The following is an 18,216-nucleotide window of genomic DNA, read 5'->3' as shown; positions in this document are numbered from 1 at the left end:
ATTTGTGTCACAATTTTAGACTCTCTATAAAATTTTACAAGTTTTTGAATGTCCCCCAATGTAGTGTTATGGCCTTTCTCATTTCTTAATAACAACCTGAAGTTTATAGTTCCGCTTTATTTCTTTAGAAATATGTGTGATGAACAAGAGTTTTTCTGTCTAAAACAGTTTCTTAGATGAATATTAGAAATTCATTATGTTATTAGCCATGTTTTCATTTTGTGTGTCGGAACCAATTGCTCTTGTAGCTTGTTTCCAACCGGAAGTGTTTAGTGGCGCACAACGCGGAAGCAGAACGTTTCACATTGGAACGCATGCATGGCTGCTTCTAAGGCTGCAGTTGGGGAGACCCTGAATTTTAATGTCGGGGTGCTGGGGCACATTGACAGCGGTAAAACCTCTCTGGCCAAGGCGCTTAGCACCACGGCCTCCACCGCCGCCTTTGACAAAAACCCACAGAGCCGGGAGCGGGGGATCACGCTGGACCTGGGCTTCTCCTCGTTCACCGTGCCGCTGCCGGAGCACCTGAGTGACACCGGCTACAAGAGACTACAGTTCACCCTGGTAGACTGCCCGGGCCATGCTTCCCTCATCAGGACCATCATAGGGGGTGAGTGTCTACAGTCCACTGGGCTACACATCTCACTCATGTTGCTGGTTGTTTGCTACAATGTATCAGTGCAGGAGAATTGTATCAGTCTATAGACCAGTGTTTCCTAACCAGTGTGCCTCCAGCTGTTGCAAGCCTTAAACGTTCCTTGAAGGAAATCTGTCATCAGTGTCACCTGCACTAACCTGTTGGTACAGATGTGTAGTGCAGATGACACTGACTACAGTGATTCCTCAACTTACAATGGCCTCAACATACAATAGTTTCAACATACAATGGTCATTTCTGGACCATTGTAAGTTGAAACCAGACTCAACATACATTGTTCCGGACAGTCCAGATCTGTGAAACGCGTCAATGGCTGGAAGAACTGACCAATTGGAATGCGCAATTTACTGGTAAAACATCTGTATTACTGAAGCGTATGCACTGACTGATGTCTGATAGCGCCCCCTACAGTACAGGAGGTATTACTTGTACCAGGGTTACCGGCTCCTTTGGACACCAGGTGAGGGCGACTCCATGTAACTTTCTTAGGACATTGCGTGTACTGTACAGGACCCCGAAGAAGCTCCTGTCCTCTACATAGACCAGTGTTTCCCAAGCAGGGTGCCCCCAGCTGTTGCAAAACTACAACTCCCAGCATGCCCGGACAGCCTTTGGCTGTCCGGGCATGCTGGGAGCTGTAGTTTTGCAACAGCTGGAGGCTCCCTGCTTGGGAAACACTGAAATAGACAGTGATTTATAGCTCCTAGCAGATCTTTATTACTTTTATATGTAAAGATTTGCTTTATCTATATTAGTTATCTACTTATTTTTCCTTAATCCTCACTTTTTCCTATTTTTGGATGACATTTTGGTGGCTTCAGAACCAATTACCAGGTTTCCATAGAGTTGTGGTCTCAACATACAATGGGCGTCCCAGAACCAATTAATATTGTAACTTGAGGGACCACTGTATAACGATACTTACCACCCGTCCGTCAGTTATCTTCCTTATAGGCTTGGTGCGTGACAGGAGCATGCTGATGCCATCGCTACTGCTTCCCCAAGCCCACCCGCAGCTATACACAACCTAGAGGCAGCAGTGGTGACATCAGCATACTCCTGTGCACCAAGCCTGCTGCTGGAATAAGGAAGATAACAGGACTGCTTATCGGGGGTAGGTACATATAGTTATAATTAGGGGGTGATATCAGTGGGTGACACTGATGACAGATTCCCTTTAAAGGCTTACACCGGCCCTGAGACATCTTATCCCCTATCCAAGATGTCTCACCACAGAGGTCCTGCTGCTGGGGACCCCCGCAATCTTGTATTCGCCACCCACCTGTTTGAGCTGCATGCCGTGGTGCCAGCTCAGAAACAGCTGGGTGACGACCACGGGGCCGGAGTATCGTGACATCATGATTCCGCCCTGTGTGAAGTCACACCCCGCTCCCGCTATGCAAGTCTACGGGAGGGGGCGTGACGGATGATGTGCCGGGATGCCTGCTGAATGATTTCTGCAGGCATACCGGTCCGGTCCCCGACCAGCTAGCAGTGGGGACCGAAATTCCCACGGGTGTTCCCATACTCCCTCAGTCCTTAAGGACTTTAAAACGGGGCGTATGGATACGCCCGGTGTCCGTAAGGGGTTAAAGGGTTAATGCCAGACATCACTGTGATCGGTGATGTCCGGCATTAGCCCCAGGTCCCGGTTATGACGCGCGCTCAGCTGCTGAGTGTGCTGCATAATTCGGGTAGCGTCCACAGGGCACCTCCGTGATACCTGCGGCGGGCTCCCGACAGCAGGTATCAGATTAGGTTTCGGGGGACATTTGCATGGTTACATGTACTCGTGCAAATGTCTAGTATTGGTCCTGATACTAGTATCAGTATCTGGACATCCCCATTGGTGGGGGTCCCAGCACGGAGACCCCTACTGATCAAAACTTTATCTTAGTGACAGTGTCACTGTAAAATTATCATCTTCTGCCTCCAATTACTTTATTTTTGCATATAAAATTTGGTATGAGGGCTCATTTTTTGCACCGTGATCTGTAGTTTTTGCATTCTCTGTAAATAAAATCAGTGCTCTGCTACTACAGTCTGCCGGAGGAAGACTGTATTAGGGGACAGGGATGTGGAATTCCTATCGCCCGACGCACGGGACATGCAGTTTCGGGCAGGTGAATTTGTCCGGCCCTTAGCCCGGCTTTGGGCAAGCAGGGCCGGACCTGACAAGAGGACACAGGTTTTTACAGCTGGCGATCTGCAGTCTGTATGGAGCGGGCACCCGACTCCTGCTCGCTCCATACTCTGCAGCCCCCGGCTGTAAAAACCTGTGTCCTCCGAAGCAGAGCAGGGGACATGAGAAGCTGTGTATTTGTCTTCTCTCCCCTGTTCTGCAGACGTGCGGGGGGAGATGAGGGGGCGTGGCTTCTTGCTCCCAGTGCAGACCTGCGTCCTCTGCCTTCACTCCCCCAGCTGTAGCTTCGGAGAGCTGGGGGGAGGAGCGAACGCACGTCTGCACTGGGAGATGCTTGCGGCCCTCACAGGGGAGAATGGAGTGGGCTCCGGATTCCTGCCCACTCCATACTCTGCAGCCCCCGGCTGTTCTCAGTAGCCGGGGGCCGCCGCTAATAGCCAGCATGCGGCGATCGCCGCGGCTGGCTATTAACCCTTTAGATCGCCGCTGTCAAAGCTGACAGCGGCGTCTAAAGGGACATTTGAATGCTCCCTGGTGGGCTAGTGGGGTGGATCGCCCCTCCGCAGCACGATCGCACTGGGGGCGATCCACTATAGAGGTAGCCGGAGGGCTTACCTCTGCTTCCAGCTGTCCCGCTTTGTCATTGATAGATCCTGGCTGGACTAAGCTCTATGGATGGATCAATGGATCACAGAGCACACAGATTAATAGAGTTCAATAGAATCTATTTATGTGTCTGAGGAATCTAATGATTCCTCATAAGTCTAATAAAGTGTAAAAAAAAAAAAAAAGTTTTAATAAAAGTTTGAAAGACACATTAACCTAGTGGTCTTCAAACTGTGGCCCTCCAGATGTTACAAAACTACAATTCCCAGCATGCCAGGACAGCTGTTGGCTGTCCGGGCATGCTGGGGGTTGTAGTTTTGCAACATCTGGAGGGCCACAGTTTGAAGACCGCTGCATTAACCCCTTCCATGTTAAAAGTTCAAATCACCCCCTTTTTCCTATATAAAAACATGTAAACATAATAAAAATAAACATATTTGGTATCGATTCATGCGTAATTGTACAACCTATTAAAATATAACATTATGTATCCCGTACGGTAAATGTAAAAAAACAAACAGATTTGCAATTTTTTATAATATCCCAGAAAAAAAAGTTAAAAAGCGATTAAAAAGTCAGATCAATACCAAGATGGTACCGATACAAAAAACAGATTATGGCGCAAAAAATGAGCCCTCATACAGCCTGGTATGCGGAAAGAAAATAAAGCAACAGGGGTTAAAAAATGGCAATTAAAAAAATTTGAAAAAGTCCAGAATTAGTAAAACATGAAGTAAACTATACAAATCTGGTATTGCTGTAATCAGGCGCCTAAAGTATAAAAATAACATGTTACCTCAACCACAAGGTAAATGGCGCAGAAAAACCACAAAATCTGCAAAATTATCTTTTACTATTTCAATTTCACTTCCCTTTAATATATATATATTTTTTTTGTTCAGAGAATATGTTATTGAAAAATTGAAAAGGTATCATTATAGTAGGTAGTTATGGCTATTATAGGGCGAGGAGGAAAAAATTAGAGCATAAAAGCAAAAATTGGCCCGGACAAGTGGATCGTCATGAGGGACAAGTAGATTTTGCTCCATTTTAGTCCCGTGGACAAGTAGTTTTTTATAAAATTTCCACACCCCTGAGGGAGCAACGATCCTGTGGCACGAAAGTGAGTAGAAGCAGACCTCTGCCGCAATTTTCACTCATCAGACCCCAACAATCATGCTGCTGGAGGTATGGGGAACACACCAAACCCACTGGCACCTTCATTTTCCTCCTTTTTTTATTTTTTTATTTTTTTTTAACAGTAGAAGTTTATTGAAAGTTTTCCCCCCAAAAAAAATAAATGCACAAATACAAACACGCATGAAGGCACGTGTGTGTCATACACACAGGATAGGGTAAAAAAAATCACGTGTATCAATAACAGTAAGAATAATCCTGAGTATATTCAATGGAGGCTCCATAGTATGGGTAGTAAGGGACTACCCTTGCAGGTTCTTGACTGAGTAGGCTTGATGGAGCTCTACACAGAGGAGGTAAAAAGGAAAAGAAAAAGAAGGGGGAGAAGGATGGACACAGAGTGGGAGGAGAGGACAAGAGAGAACGAGGAACAAGGGTATAGGAAAGAGAAGGCTTACCTCTCGACAGGGTTCACAGGCTAAGACTCTCCAACATGACGTGTCTACATCAGGCAGTCGCTAGATAGTGTGAGGGAGAAGGGCGCGAACATCCCCTAAATTGGCAATTAACTCGGGGGATCTGGAGGCTCCAGATTTATAGATCTATATTCAGGGGAGGACATGAAAGAGACCCAGGGGCCCCAGATCAGGTGGTGTTTGTCCATTGATCGTCTGGAATCCGCTATTAATTCCTCCATCCTATGGAGATGGGAGAGTTCCCGTAACCACGATGAGAAAGAGGGTGGGGAAGTGGATTTTCACAGCCTAGGGATGACCGTCCTAGCCGCTAGCAACATAAATCTAGCTAGATGAGTAGGCCACTTTGGGAGAAGGGGGGGGAAGGATGGATAGTACATTTTCTTCCTTTTATATGTAGTGATCGGATAGAGTATAAAACTAAAAGCATATGGCTTTGTACATTGTGTTGTGACTGTTCTCGGTTATTGCAGCTCAGCTGTGGAAGTGAATCGAAACTCAGCTGCAGTAACCTAGCACGGCCACTATACAAGGTATGGTGCTGTGTTCTTTTGCATCATGGGCTGCACTGCTCTAGATAAGCAAGGTACTGGATATTGGCACCACACCCAAGGATATGCCCTCAATAATAAAAATAGTCCTTGAAAACCCCTTTAAACCTCTCCTTCTACACCGACTGAGAAGGTGCTGGTGGCTGCAAAATGTTGATAGGTTTTATATCAGAAAGTGAGAGCCTCAAATTCACTCCACCTTAGGCACTGAGCCTAAAGTACTGCAGTGATATGAGCCAAGCGGAGGTCAGTCACTCCTACAGATGTGAAGGTCTCTGCATCCTAAATACGTTTCCCAAGTGCCATTTCCTCCTGGTCTCAGTCCATAGAATGTAATGCCTGCCTCTGGGTCTCGCTGGTGCAGTTACCTAGGAGACCAACGGGAAGCTTCGGCATACAGTGCAATGTAACAATTTCCTGGACAGGTTGAAATGACAAATTGGAAATTATGTTTAGGGCGCAAATTTTAAAGCATCAAATTTTAGACAAATTACTATCGTGCTGTGAGCTTCATGATAAAGGGCAAAAAAACTAACAAACAAAAAAACACGTTACCCTTTAATTCCTATAATAATATAGTTCATAAGGTTGAAAAAAGACCAACATGAGCAAGAGTTTATCAAGTTTAACCTATATTCCTATTGTGTCCCTTCTGTGTTGATCCAGAGGAAGGCAAAAAACCCTTATGAAGCTGATGCCAATAGCCATACACCAGGGATAAAAATTCCTTCCCGACTCCAAATATAACAATCTGAATAAATTCAACTTTCTGTCCCTGTAAATCTAATATCCATAGCCTGTAATATTATGACTCTCCAGAAATGTATCCAGGCCCCTTTTGAATTATTTTGAGTTTACCATGACCACTTCCTCCGGAAAAGAGTTCCACAGTCTCACTGCTCTTACAGTATTAGGTTCTATTCACACGTACAGTATTCTGTGCAGATTTGATGTGCAAGATTTCAAGTCATTGAGTTTACATCAAATCTGCGCAGAATACTGTACGTGTGAATAGACCCTTAAAGGGGTACTCCGGTGGCAAACTTTTTTTTTTTTTTTTTTTTTATGTACTGGTGCCAGAGGAAAATCTTTATTTTTTAATTTCTTTTTTGTGTTGTCCACACTGCTCTCTGCTGACACCTGATGCCCGTATCGGGAACTGTCCAGAGCAGGAGAAAATCCCCATAGCAAACCTATGCTGCTGTGGACAGTTCCTGACACGGACAGAGGTGTCAGCAGAAAGCACTGTGGACAACATGGAGATCTGATGTTGTTCAGACTCACGATTCATTGCAGCATTGCAGGGGATATGAAAGAATTGCAAACTTAATATGTTAGCCCACCAAGTAACCCATTTTCTCAATCAGGGATATGTGTTAGCCTGAGTGCCTGATGTAGGCATAGGACATATGGAGAGGGCATGGGAGCAGAGCTTGCTGCACACTTATATTAGCAGCTGACAGCCATGGTCATAAGCTGGCATTGGAACTACTAAACCGCCTAAATGCCACAGTCAGTCACAACAATGGCCTTTAGGTGGTTAGAAGCCGTGTGCCAGCCCATTCTGGCCTACATCACCATCTTACTATACGTGTGTGTGTGTGTGTGTGTGTGTGTGTGTGTATGTATATGTGTATATATATATATATATATATATATATATATATATATATATATACATATATATCTGTATTGGGACATTTAGTGAAGAATGATGTTTATTTGCAACTTACTACTTTGTACTGAACAGTGCCACAGGCAGAGGAGCAGACAGAGAATAAATGGAGCAGGTGCTGGTCTGGGAACTGGCTAGAGTGCTGTTGTAGGGAAGTAGACAGGATGGGAGGACTGTGATAAAGAGCTGAGGAAAAGCATTCTGGGAATTGTAGTACTGGGCAACTGCTCAAGTAGGAAGTACAGGGCTAAGGAAGTAAACTACAGGTGGTTTTAGACTTGGGGCAGACAAGTAAGGACCCTTTCGTGGTGACCCAGAAGTGCAGCGGCCATTATGAAATGAGGGGAGAATAGCAGGAGAAATATTATTGCATGCGCCATCTTTTTCTCCCGCTAAAAAATAACTGTGCCCGACGGACCTCATTATAGTCAATTGGATCCATTGGGACCTGTTGTTGCCTGTTGTGCCTCGTCCCGATAAAGAGCCTAGTGGCTGTTTTTGTTGGTTAGAGCACAATGGCTGTGTAAAAGAAGCCTCAGTGTATGCTTCTACATCATGTATTTTTTTTTTTTTTTTTACCTGATGTTGAGGTACCCCTTTAAAGGGAACCAGTCAGGTTCCTGGAGCCTCAGACCCCGGCTCCAGGACATGATAGGTCTAGAGAACTGTGTTCCAACACTGTTTTTTTGCCTACCTTGACCAGTTATGCAGTCTCTTTTGCTGTGCCCTTATCACTCAGACAGTGGTGATTGACACCCCAAAAAGAAGTCCTTTGCTTAAGCTGTCAGTCAAGCCTAAATGGCAGGAGGCGTGCGGTTAATATGACTGTAACCACTCACTGTGACAGTATAATCAGTCATGGCCAGTGGTTATTAAAATAGTTTTCTGCCCTCTGTGGCATTGCAGGGAAATGTTGTTCTCCTGACCTGCAAGTCCCAGGGCTGGTGTATAATAATGTGCCCGTCCACCTAATGAGCTGATCCTGGAGGACCCACATGCTTAGTCACTCTCCACCGCCCGGTCGCTGTATAGAGATCTTCTCCCCCAGTGCAGAGCAGCCAATAGAAATGGCTTTCAACTTGTGTCAACCATGCCAATAGGATTGATAAAAATAAAGTAATTCACATGAAAAAAAAAATCAAATAAAAAAATAAGGAAGCATGATGTTTATGCTTCCCATTAAGCAACTTTCACAAATCAGAAGGTCGTTGCCTCTGTTATTTTGGACTTGTAAGGCCCCATTCACATCACATTAGGCACTGTGTGATCAGTATGCGTTGGGATATCTTTTAGGGTATGTACACACGTACAGTATCTTCTGCATATTTTCTGCAGTCAACTTCAATAGATAGCAAAATCAGCTGCAAAAGAAAATGCAACAGATACTGTATCCTTACAAGTTATTCTAACCTAAACAGCATACATTGCCATAAACCTTAAAGGGGTACTCCACCCCTAGACCCCCGCAATCTCCCTGCTGCACCCAGCATTCGTTTAAAGCTTCGGGTGTGGCACCGGAAGCTTGTGATGTAACAGCAATACCCCGCTCATGGTGTCACGGCCACACCCCCTCAATGCAAGTCTATGGTATGGGGCGTGACAGACATCACGCCCCCTCCCATAGACTTGCATTGAGGGTGTGTGGCCGTGACGTCACAAGCCTCTGCCCAGCATCACCAGTTATCCAGCACGGAGTGAAGTTCACTCCATGCTCCAGATGTCTGGGGTGCCGCAGCCAAGATTGCGGGGGTCCCCAGCAGCGGAACCCCTGGGATCAGACCTCTTATCCCCTATCCTTCGGATAGGGGATAAGATGTCTAGGGGCGGAGTACCCCTTTAGTAGACCAAACATAGTGAACTAGTGGCTGATTTGTTTCAGGAATGTATATGTTTTGCTAGTAGATTGCACACTTGTGTCCTGCAAACAGTATGTATACCAAATGTAGTCCCTAGTAGACGGCTTTGCAGGTATTCTGTGGTACATGTCAGCTTACCATTTTGAAGTTATCCCAATAAATATATGCGATGGAACCCTGAAACATGATGTGGCCCAAGACACAATCCTCTTTTTAACAATGCTTATGAGATAATAAAATGGCTGCCGACAATCATCTACATTTCAATTTTTATAATTTTTTCTTTCCCACGGAAAGAAAGTGTCGAGACAATGGTCCATTCTGTGAGGAAGGGAGTCTCTCCTGAGTGGGAGCAGGTCACGGTGACAAATCAATGAATCCTTCTTCAGGACTCATTCCCTCCTTTGTTTTTCCTGCATGTCGTGAATTTAATCAGCCTCAGCCATCGTGTTTCGCTATTATGTTTTTTTCTCAGTTTGTTCTTTCTGCCAACAGCAGAGTAACTGGCCGCAGAAGGAGATGTGAACAGTCAGCACAGAGAATGAGTGTCCTCATGTATCACTTATTGTTGGGTCGGGTCTCTCTTAATTTACTCTGATTGTAACTGAACAAGGGATTGGAACCTTCTTAGTTATCAGGTTTACACTGCCCAAACTGCGGGCAGCATGAAACTGGTGCAGGCAGCATGTTCCCGACACATGTTAATTCACTCTGAGACGCTTGGTCGTAATCATAGTTTAAAAATGCTGCTGGGATCTGGGTAACTAGTTATTGGGGCTGGTCCTGGTGCCCACTTCCCGCTTGGCCGGCTTGAGTGACCTATCACTTCCTAGCAGTGTATAGGGAGAGTGGTGTCCCTCAAGTCGGCTTGGTGAGGAACAGCTGCCGGGATTCGCCCCAATGACTAGTTTCCTGGGTCCTACCTGGGTCCTGACAGAATTTCTTCTCTGACAAACTTTACTGATAACGTAAAAAACACATCTTTGTTATCGTCTGCTTTGTTATCCAGTCCGGTGAAATTAGGGCAAATGGCCAGAATGTTGATTCTGTTGAGGCCACTGGAATGAATAGCATCCTTTTCCCTTCATTACAGTATTAGGATACGTCTGACAGAAGCCCTAACGCAGTGTGGACGTAGCCTCCTTAAGTGTTTTATTTTTTATTGTAAGAAACCTTGTACCTATGTAAATTTCAGCCCCTGCCTGTTCACTGAGAGCATGAGGAATTAATACGCAAAACAATATGGGGGAGAGTTATCAATACCTGTGCAGAGGAAAAGTTGCCCAGTTGTCCATAGCAACCAATCAGATCGCTTCTTTCATTTTGCAGAGGCCTTGTTAAAAATGAAAGAAGCGATCTGATTGGTTGCTATGGGAAACTCAGCAACTTTTCCTCCGGACAGGTTTTGATAAATCTCCCCCCATTTCACTGTACATTGTATAATCTCCATTTTTTTGGTCATCAGAATACTCCTTTAAAGAGTATCACGTTTTCTCAGATAGATATAATGTTCTACCACAGCTTGATGCCATCGGCCACCATTGTTTAGTAAGCAGTGCTCAGCTGTTTCCACCAACTCTTCAGGTAATTTGCTGGCAAAGTAACCACCGCAGGCCCCACGGCTGAGGTCTCCAGTGATTTCTGCTCTTAGACATGTCTCTTTAGCTGCTGCCTGCAACAAATTAAGATTTGAAGGGAATAAAGGAGGACTGAATCAATGCCTTCGGTGATCTAATCTATCATATCTGCTGCCGACTGCCTATTCACCAGCGCAGCTACTTTTTGGCTGAGGATCAGAGAAGTCCCTGATTAGGGCAAATGTCTTAGGGTAACTTAATTTATTAAAGTTTTTGTTGTGCGTAATTCATGTTTGCCTGTAGGCCGGATGTCTGAGCCTCTCTCTTATCAAATACACACACACATATATATGATACTGTATGCTATTGTTCATTTACTACAGTTATACTTTAAAGGAAAACTGTCCTTCTCCCCCCGCACTAACCATCGGTACTGGCTGGTAGTGCGGGGGACGCTGATAAGTTTGATACATACCATGCCCGGATCTGCAGCGCCGTTCGCTCGTTATCTTCTTTCTTCTTGATATGCAAATTAGCTGCTAACTGGCATGGACGGGGTTAATGCCTTCATCTGGCACTGTGATGTAACCGCTGCCCGGCGGAATCCGCTTCAGCGCAGTGGAGCCCTGAAATCGGTGGGGAGGAGAGGGAGATGATGAGGGAGAACATGAATCTTCATAAGCCGGGCGGTGCTGCGGGTGGGTGGCGGTTACGACACAGTGCCAGATGAAGGCAGTAACCCCCGCCCGTGCCAGTTAGCGGCTAATTTGCATATAAAAAAGAAAGAAGATAACGGGCAAACGGCACAGGGGATCCGGGCATGTTAAGGATAAAACTGATCAGCGTCCCCCGCACATTACCGCTGGTTAGTGTGGGGGGAGCAAGCTGACAGTTTTCCTTTAAATAAAAAAAGGCAAATGGATTCCAACGATTTACATTTTTACTTATAGAGAACTGTCCTTTTTAGAGTAGTCTTAAGGTTGTTCTCTGTCACCAGATAATTCCGAGGTCACACCCCCTCCCATAGACTTGTATTGAGGGGGCGGGGCTATGTCACAAGCTACCGGTGCCAGCTCCAGCGTTTGGAACAGTTTGTTCCAAATGCTGTGAAGCAGAGTACCCCTTTAAAGTGGTATTCGGCAGGAAAAACATTTTTCAAATCAACTGGTTCCAGATTTATACAGATTTGTGAATGAAGTCTGTTTAAAAATCCTAAAGAGTACCTGTCATGTGGAAAAACTTTTGACATGTCCAAACTTTTAACATGTCCATATTTTTGTGTCGGTGGGAGTCTGAGTGTTCAGACCTCCACCGATCAGCATAACGAGCTGGAAGAATTCTGCGCTGCCACACGCTGCTCATCCTGTCTCTGTGTCGCGTGATTGAGACATGCTCCATAGACTTACATTGTGAGTTTGTCTCCATCACGTGGCACAGAGCCGGGAGAGAAAGCGCAAACCTCTTCTGACTCAGATCCTGGTCAGTGGAGGTCTGGACACTTAGACCCTTGCTGATCCAAACTTTTGAAATGTCAAATCCTTTTTCCAAATGACAATGGCCATTTAAGCCTATTAGTATTTATCAGTTGCCGTATGATTCAGAAAAAGTTGCGTTCTTTCCGGTCTGACCACAGTGCTCTCTGCTGCCACCTCTGTCCAAAACTGAGCAGTAGAGGTTTGCCATGGGGATTTGCTTGTGCTCTGGATAGTTCCTGACACGGACAGAGGTGGCAGCAGAGAACATTGTGGACAGGAAAGAACTACACAACTTCCTCTGGAGCATACAGCCGTTGATAAGTACTGTAAGGCTAAAGATTTTTAAATGGAATTAATGTACAAATCTGTATAATTTTCTGCCACCAGTTGATTTAAAAAAAATGTCTTTACCTCTGGAGTACACCTTTAAGTAGTAGCAGCTCTCTGCATGTTTTTGGTTACAATTTCCCCTGCAGAGAGTTCACATATAATGTAACCTAATGTACACAATAACTCTGAAGTGCACTTTTGCATAGTTACGCTGTTACATTACCTGCTCCTCTGTACCTCAATCATAGGTAGATCTGCCATTCAGAACTCTTAAAAATGGGGAATGCTCTCCATCCTCTCGGTAACACACCATTGTTCCAGCATCTAAAGGGTCTGAAGCAAAATCTCCAGATTTGTTGAGTAAATTCCACAAATAATTGGAGAGTATCGTTTTTATTCCTGTCCCCAAATGATTTCTATGTGCAGAGTTCACCGTGCGTATGTTTTCACTTTCCAGCTAAGATCTCTAAAGGCTGCGCTCTATTCTCTGCCTGATACCGTAATGTTCGTTTTTTTTTTTGAACTCTTGTAAATGCCCAAGGGAGACAAGATTAGGGGCAGTGGATGTATCCAATACATCTGTGCGGAGGTATTTAGCCAGGTGACGCAATGATGGAGTAAAAGAGACAGAGCCCCAAGATCAAGGGATGAGTAACCTCATTAGTTGGGTTCAGGACCAGGCCAATATCGGAAGGGGATTATTCAAGACGTTTTCTAATTCCGTAATGTTGTGGGTTCAGGAAAAAGACAAAGCTGTGCAGATCCTGGATAAAGGCTGCGAGGTCAGGACTAACTGTAGCCATTGTTCTGTCATTGGTTCAGAGTAAAAACAAAAAACAGTGTTCTGATTGGTTGTTGGAAACAACACCACTGCTTTTTGCTTTGTCATCTTTTTCTTATTCTGATGTTTAATGTATGAAAATTGTTTGCAACAAGGTTGAGGGGGGTCATATTATATTAGCTTTTTATTTAATTTCTATATTTTTGTTTCTCCTGCCCCTCACTACATTACATTACCCCTGTTAAGAAAAAAACAACCTGATCTTATAACAGTTGACATGTGACATCCTTTCCTGTGGCCACATAATCTGTCAAATGATTACCTAGTCCAGTGTTTCCCAACCTTTTCCATCTTGGGTAAACCTCAGAATTTTAATTTTTTTTTCACCACGTGGCACAAAAAAAATAGCTAAAAAGAAGCAATGCACAATACCTATCTGTTAGTTGTATAGATTACACTGCTGTTATATATCAGACAGGAGGCTCATATCTTATGCATTATTCTTTCTTTAATAATGCCCATAGCAGAACTATTCAGTAATCAATTCAAAAACAGAATAAACTTCAACTCCCAGCAGTCCTAGGACCACAGAAGCCACTCCTCGTCTGTAGCCACTATATAAGGACTGCCCACATATAGATCCTCCTCTTTCTTTCTGTTCATAGCAGACCTAAGATAAGTATACTCTATATATGTATTTGATTTACTCTGTTTCACTTATATAGCGATTTTATTACTGTATTTTACCCCTGTATTCTCTGCTGCCGAGAGCCGGAAAACTTCCGGTGCCGGTTTTCTCTCCTCTGTCGCCGCTTCGTCCGCTCATTTCCTTATCCACCTTCCCCTCCCCCTCCCTTCCCTGCGCCATTTTACTTGAGCCTTCTTCTCCGTCCGAGTTCGCGCGCGCGGACTAGGGCGGAGCCTTCCCCTGGTTGGTCCGCTTCTCATTGCGGCCTGCGCTCGGGAGGGGGCGGCGTTCGGCGTGTAGTTGAGAGGCGCTCCTGCGACCTCCAATCAGGACCCAGAGGGACGTAGTCTCGCGAGACTTCGTCCCCTGGGCTCAAGTACTCCGGGCTTACCTCACACCACAGCGCCAGTGCAACGCTAAACGGTGTGGAGGTGGGAGCCTATTTCTATCAGTAGGTTGTAGAACTTTGTAACCATATCTAACGGAATTTATTCCGCCTTATTAGATTTTTTAGCTGTGCCTGGGTCAGTTATTTTATCCCAATTATCAGTTTGAAATCTTTTATCCCTATATCCTAAAGTTAGTATGGCTGAGGAACCCTCATCTGTCCCCCTCAGAGGGGAGGGTCCTTCCCTGGATGCAGCACAATTTGACTGCCACCCAGATCCAGGACTTAATTAATAAGTCGGTCCAAGCGGCCCTGGCCTCGTCCATAATGCCCTCTGGCCTGCAACAGCAGGTTTCCAATGTCTCGGTTCCCCTTCATGGCGGAGATCCACATGTTAAAAAGGACAAGGCTTCCCATAAAAGGAAGCACATCTCTGACTCCCTGGCAGGGGAAGATAATAACATGCTCCAGACAGTCCCTACCCCGGTCTGTCAACCCCAGCATCCCTCTGACTCCGCTCGACCCCTGGGCCTCGGGGAGTTACATGGCAAGAGGCGTAAGTCCGCTAAGCGCACTAAACCCGACTCCTATGTAGACGACTCCTACTGAGGACTCTTCGGGTTCATCTAATGAGTCTGAGGACTACGAGTCAGACCCCAATATTGAACAGGATGCTGGGGATACGGCGCTCGACACCGACGCCAACCCTGCCATGCAGGGCAATGTTATCCTGGATTCCCTAGGAGAACCCCTTTTTCACCCAGACGCGATCTCCCATCCGAGATCAGGCGACTGGTCTCCACTCCCCCACGTGGCCCAATATGTAGAGCTTTGGGCTCGTAAATCTCTGGATAGGTCCAGCCGTAATAAGCTGAGGGCGGAATGCCCTAGACCCTTTATCCCCAATAAGGTGGTGGCTACCCCGGAGGTGGACTCCATCCTGATGAAATACTTATTAAAATCGGGTAAATTTCCTAAGAAGGGAATAGAACGTTCCTTCAAGACCATACAGGAGCGTATCCTTGATTTAATGGGTCCACTCACTAAGATCCTTAATTTAGCCGAGCATGCTGCGGCGTCGGACGAACCCGTGGATGTCCGTCAGCTCCGTGGCTGGGCCCAGAGAGCCATTTGCCTGGCAGGTACTGCCAACACCACCTGCTCAGTCGAGAGACGCCGCTCGATCCTGATGCGCCTCGACCCGCAACTATCCCATTTGGCCGAGACCGAACCCGGTCCCTCGGCAGCAGGCATGCTTTTTGGAGATAGTTTGATGAAGGATGTCAACAGATTTGTCGGCCTTTTTACCGGCTTAGATAAGGCCCAAACTTCCCTAAAGAAATCGGGGTCCAGTAAAATTTTTCCCCGGGCCGGCAGAAGTAGAGGCCGATCTGCCGGCCGTTCTGCTCCCTACAGTCCACATGGCAGACCAGTTGCCCAATACCATTATTCCCAGGCTCCTCCTTCCTACACCGTTCCAGTGGTCCAACTATCCCCATTCTTCCCTCCTCGTGGTCGACCCTGGAGAAGTCGTGGCGGACGTGGATACCCCCGCTCCCGTCCTTCTACCGGTGAGTGTACCTTACAGCCCACTTTCTCATATACCTGTGGGGGGGGCGACTGATGTATTTTACCCACGCCTGGTCTGCGATTACGGCAGACGTGTGGGTTCTTCAGACAGTGGCGGGGTTTCACCTAGAACTCCAGTCCTTGCCGGTTCTGGGTGTAATTCCAACCCCTATCCGGTTCTCAGAGCAAAACGCGATCCTCATAGACAACGAGGTGCGAGATCTCCTGTCCAAACATGCGATCATGGAGTCCGACCCATCTTCCCTAGGGTTCATAAGCAACCTCTTCCTAGTGAAGAAAAAAGGGGGCGACTACCGCCCGATCATAAACCTGAGAGACCTAAACCAACATGTCATGTATCGCCATTTCAAAATGGAGGGAATTCACTCACTCCGGGATCTTTTACTGCCAGGAGACTGGCTGGTGAAGGTGGACTTGAAGGACGCCTACCTTACTGTTCCCATACACCCGGAGTCACAAAACTTCCTCCTTTTTTCTTTGGAGGGGCAGATTGTGGCAGTTTACGTGCCTTCCGTTCGGCCTATCATCCGCCCCGTGGTGCTTCACCAAACTGATGAAACCGGTGGTGGCGGCTCTGAGGAGCAGGGGGGTTCGTCTGCTCATTTACTTAGACGACCTTCTTATCATGGCCCGATCCAAAACTCAGGCCTCTCTTCACATGTCGTGGACAATATCTTTGCTACATACTCTAGGCTTCGTGGTCAACCGAGAGAAGTCGGTTCTCGTCCCAGCTCAGGAAATGGAGTTCCTGGGTTTCTTGGTGGACACCAATCGCGCACTACTGCGGCTCCCCAAGTCCAAACTATCCCTGATCCGCAAGGAAATCAGGGCGGTTCTGCGCAAAGGATGCTTGTCATTAAGGATTCTGGCGCGCCTGGTGGGGCTCCTGGCGGCTTCCATCCAGGCTATCTTTCCTGCCCCCCTGCACTACCGAGCCCTTCAGAGGCTCAAGATCTTGCATCTGCGCCAGGGCCTCAGGTACGCAGACAAAGTACCCCTCTGTCCGGCGGCTACCGAGGAGTTACATTGGTGGCTCCGTCATGCTGTCGAGTGGAATGGCAAGGCCATTTTCAACCCGCGTCCGGACGTCGTCATAGATTCGGACGCGAGCCGTCTTGGCTGGGGCGCTCGATGCGGGGAGATTTCCACAGGAGGGACTTGGTCCGCCACGGAAATCGACCTGCATATCAATGCATTGGAGCTTCTGGCGGCTTTCTTTGCCGTCAAGAGCTTCATGCCTCGTTCGTCCAACTGTTGTGTGTTATTACGCATGGACAACGTGGCGGCGGTTCAGTACATCAACCGCTTAGGGGGTACCAGATCCAAGATCCTGGCAGACCTGGCCAAGGAATTCTGGCACTTTTGCCTAGCCCGCAACATTATCCCGGTAGCGGAGTACATTCCAGGGGTCTCCAACACGGTGGCCGATTGGAATTCTCGCTATCTCCTCGATTCCAGCGACTGGCGCCTGGATCGTTCAATTTTTCTGCAGTTGCTTCACCTTTGGGGCCCGTTATACGTGGACCTTTTCGCTTCCCGCCTCAACCACCAACTGCCTCTTTTCTTCAGCTGGAGACCGGATCCAGAAGCGTCTGCGGTAGATGCTCTCCGCCTCCTCTGGCCGAGGGGAACTCACTATGTCTTTCCTCCTTTCCAGTTGATCCCCAGGGTTCTCTTGCATACGACGAACCAGAGGGCGACGGTTGTGCTGATCACACCTTGGTGGCCGACACAACCATGGTTCCCTCTTCTTTTGGGGATGATCGTGGATTATCCCCGGCTGTTACCCCAAGTTCCTCACCTTCTCACCAACCCGGCCGGGAGTCTCCATTCTGTGGTGATGGAGGGCAACCTGCCTCTCCTAGCGTGGTTGGTTTCGGGGTCTCAGACACGGATCAAGACCTTTCAAGATCAGCTAGGGATCTCCTTGCCCTGGCCTGGGCCCCCGGGACTAGATCGGCATATCGATCAGCCTGGAGACTCTGGGTTCGTTGGTGTGATCAACGGCAGGTTGATCCCGTACATGCCCCTGTGTCTGTAGTAGTAAACTTCCTGGCAGATTCTTTTGAGTCTGGCAAATCCTATAGCTCCATTAATGTATACCGATCGGCAATTGCGGCTTACCACTGCCCTGTGGACTCTTTGCCGATTGGCAAACACCCACTAGTTTGTAGACTTTTACGTGGTATTAAATTTAAACGTCCCCCTCGGCATAGGTATCAATCGACCTGGGATGTCTCCAGGTTGCTCGATATGTTTGCCTCATGGGTGGACAATGACGACCT

General features: G+C 46.8%; 1 protein-coding gene across 1 annotated transcript in view; it reads left to right on the top strand.

Annotated features, from left to right (window-relative positions):
* The first annotated feature begins 283 nt into the window (after window positions 1-283).
* Window positions 284-18,216, top strand: part of EEFSEC (eukaryotic elongation factor, selenocysteine-tRNA specific) — a 232,824-nt gene continuing 214,891 nt past the window's right edge. Inside the window, exon 1 of the mRNA XM_056524840.1 lies at window positions 284-610. Coding sequence (XP_056380815.1) covers window positions 319-610 — 292 coding nt within the window. The 5' untranslated portion in view covers window positions 284-318. The remainder of the gene's footprint in view (window positions 611-18,216) is intronic.

The sequence above is a fragment of the Hyla sarda genome, chromosome 6 (genome assembly GCF_029499605.1).
Source record: "Hyla sarda isolate aHylSar1 chromosome 6, aHylSar1.hap1, whole genome shotgun sequence".
NCBI classification, from domain to species: domain Eukaryota; kingdom Metazoa; phylum Chordata; class Amphibia; order Anura; family Hylidae; genus Hyla; species Hyla sarda.
This window is presented reverse-complemented; position numbering and strand designations above follow the sequence as displayed.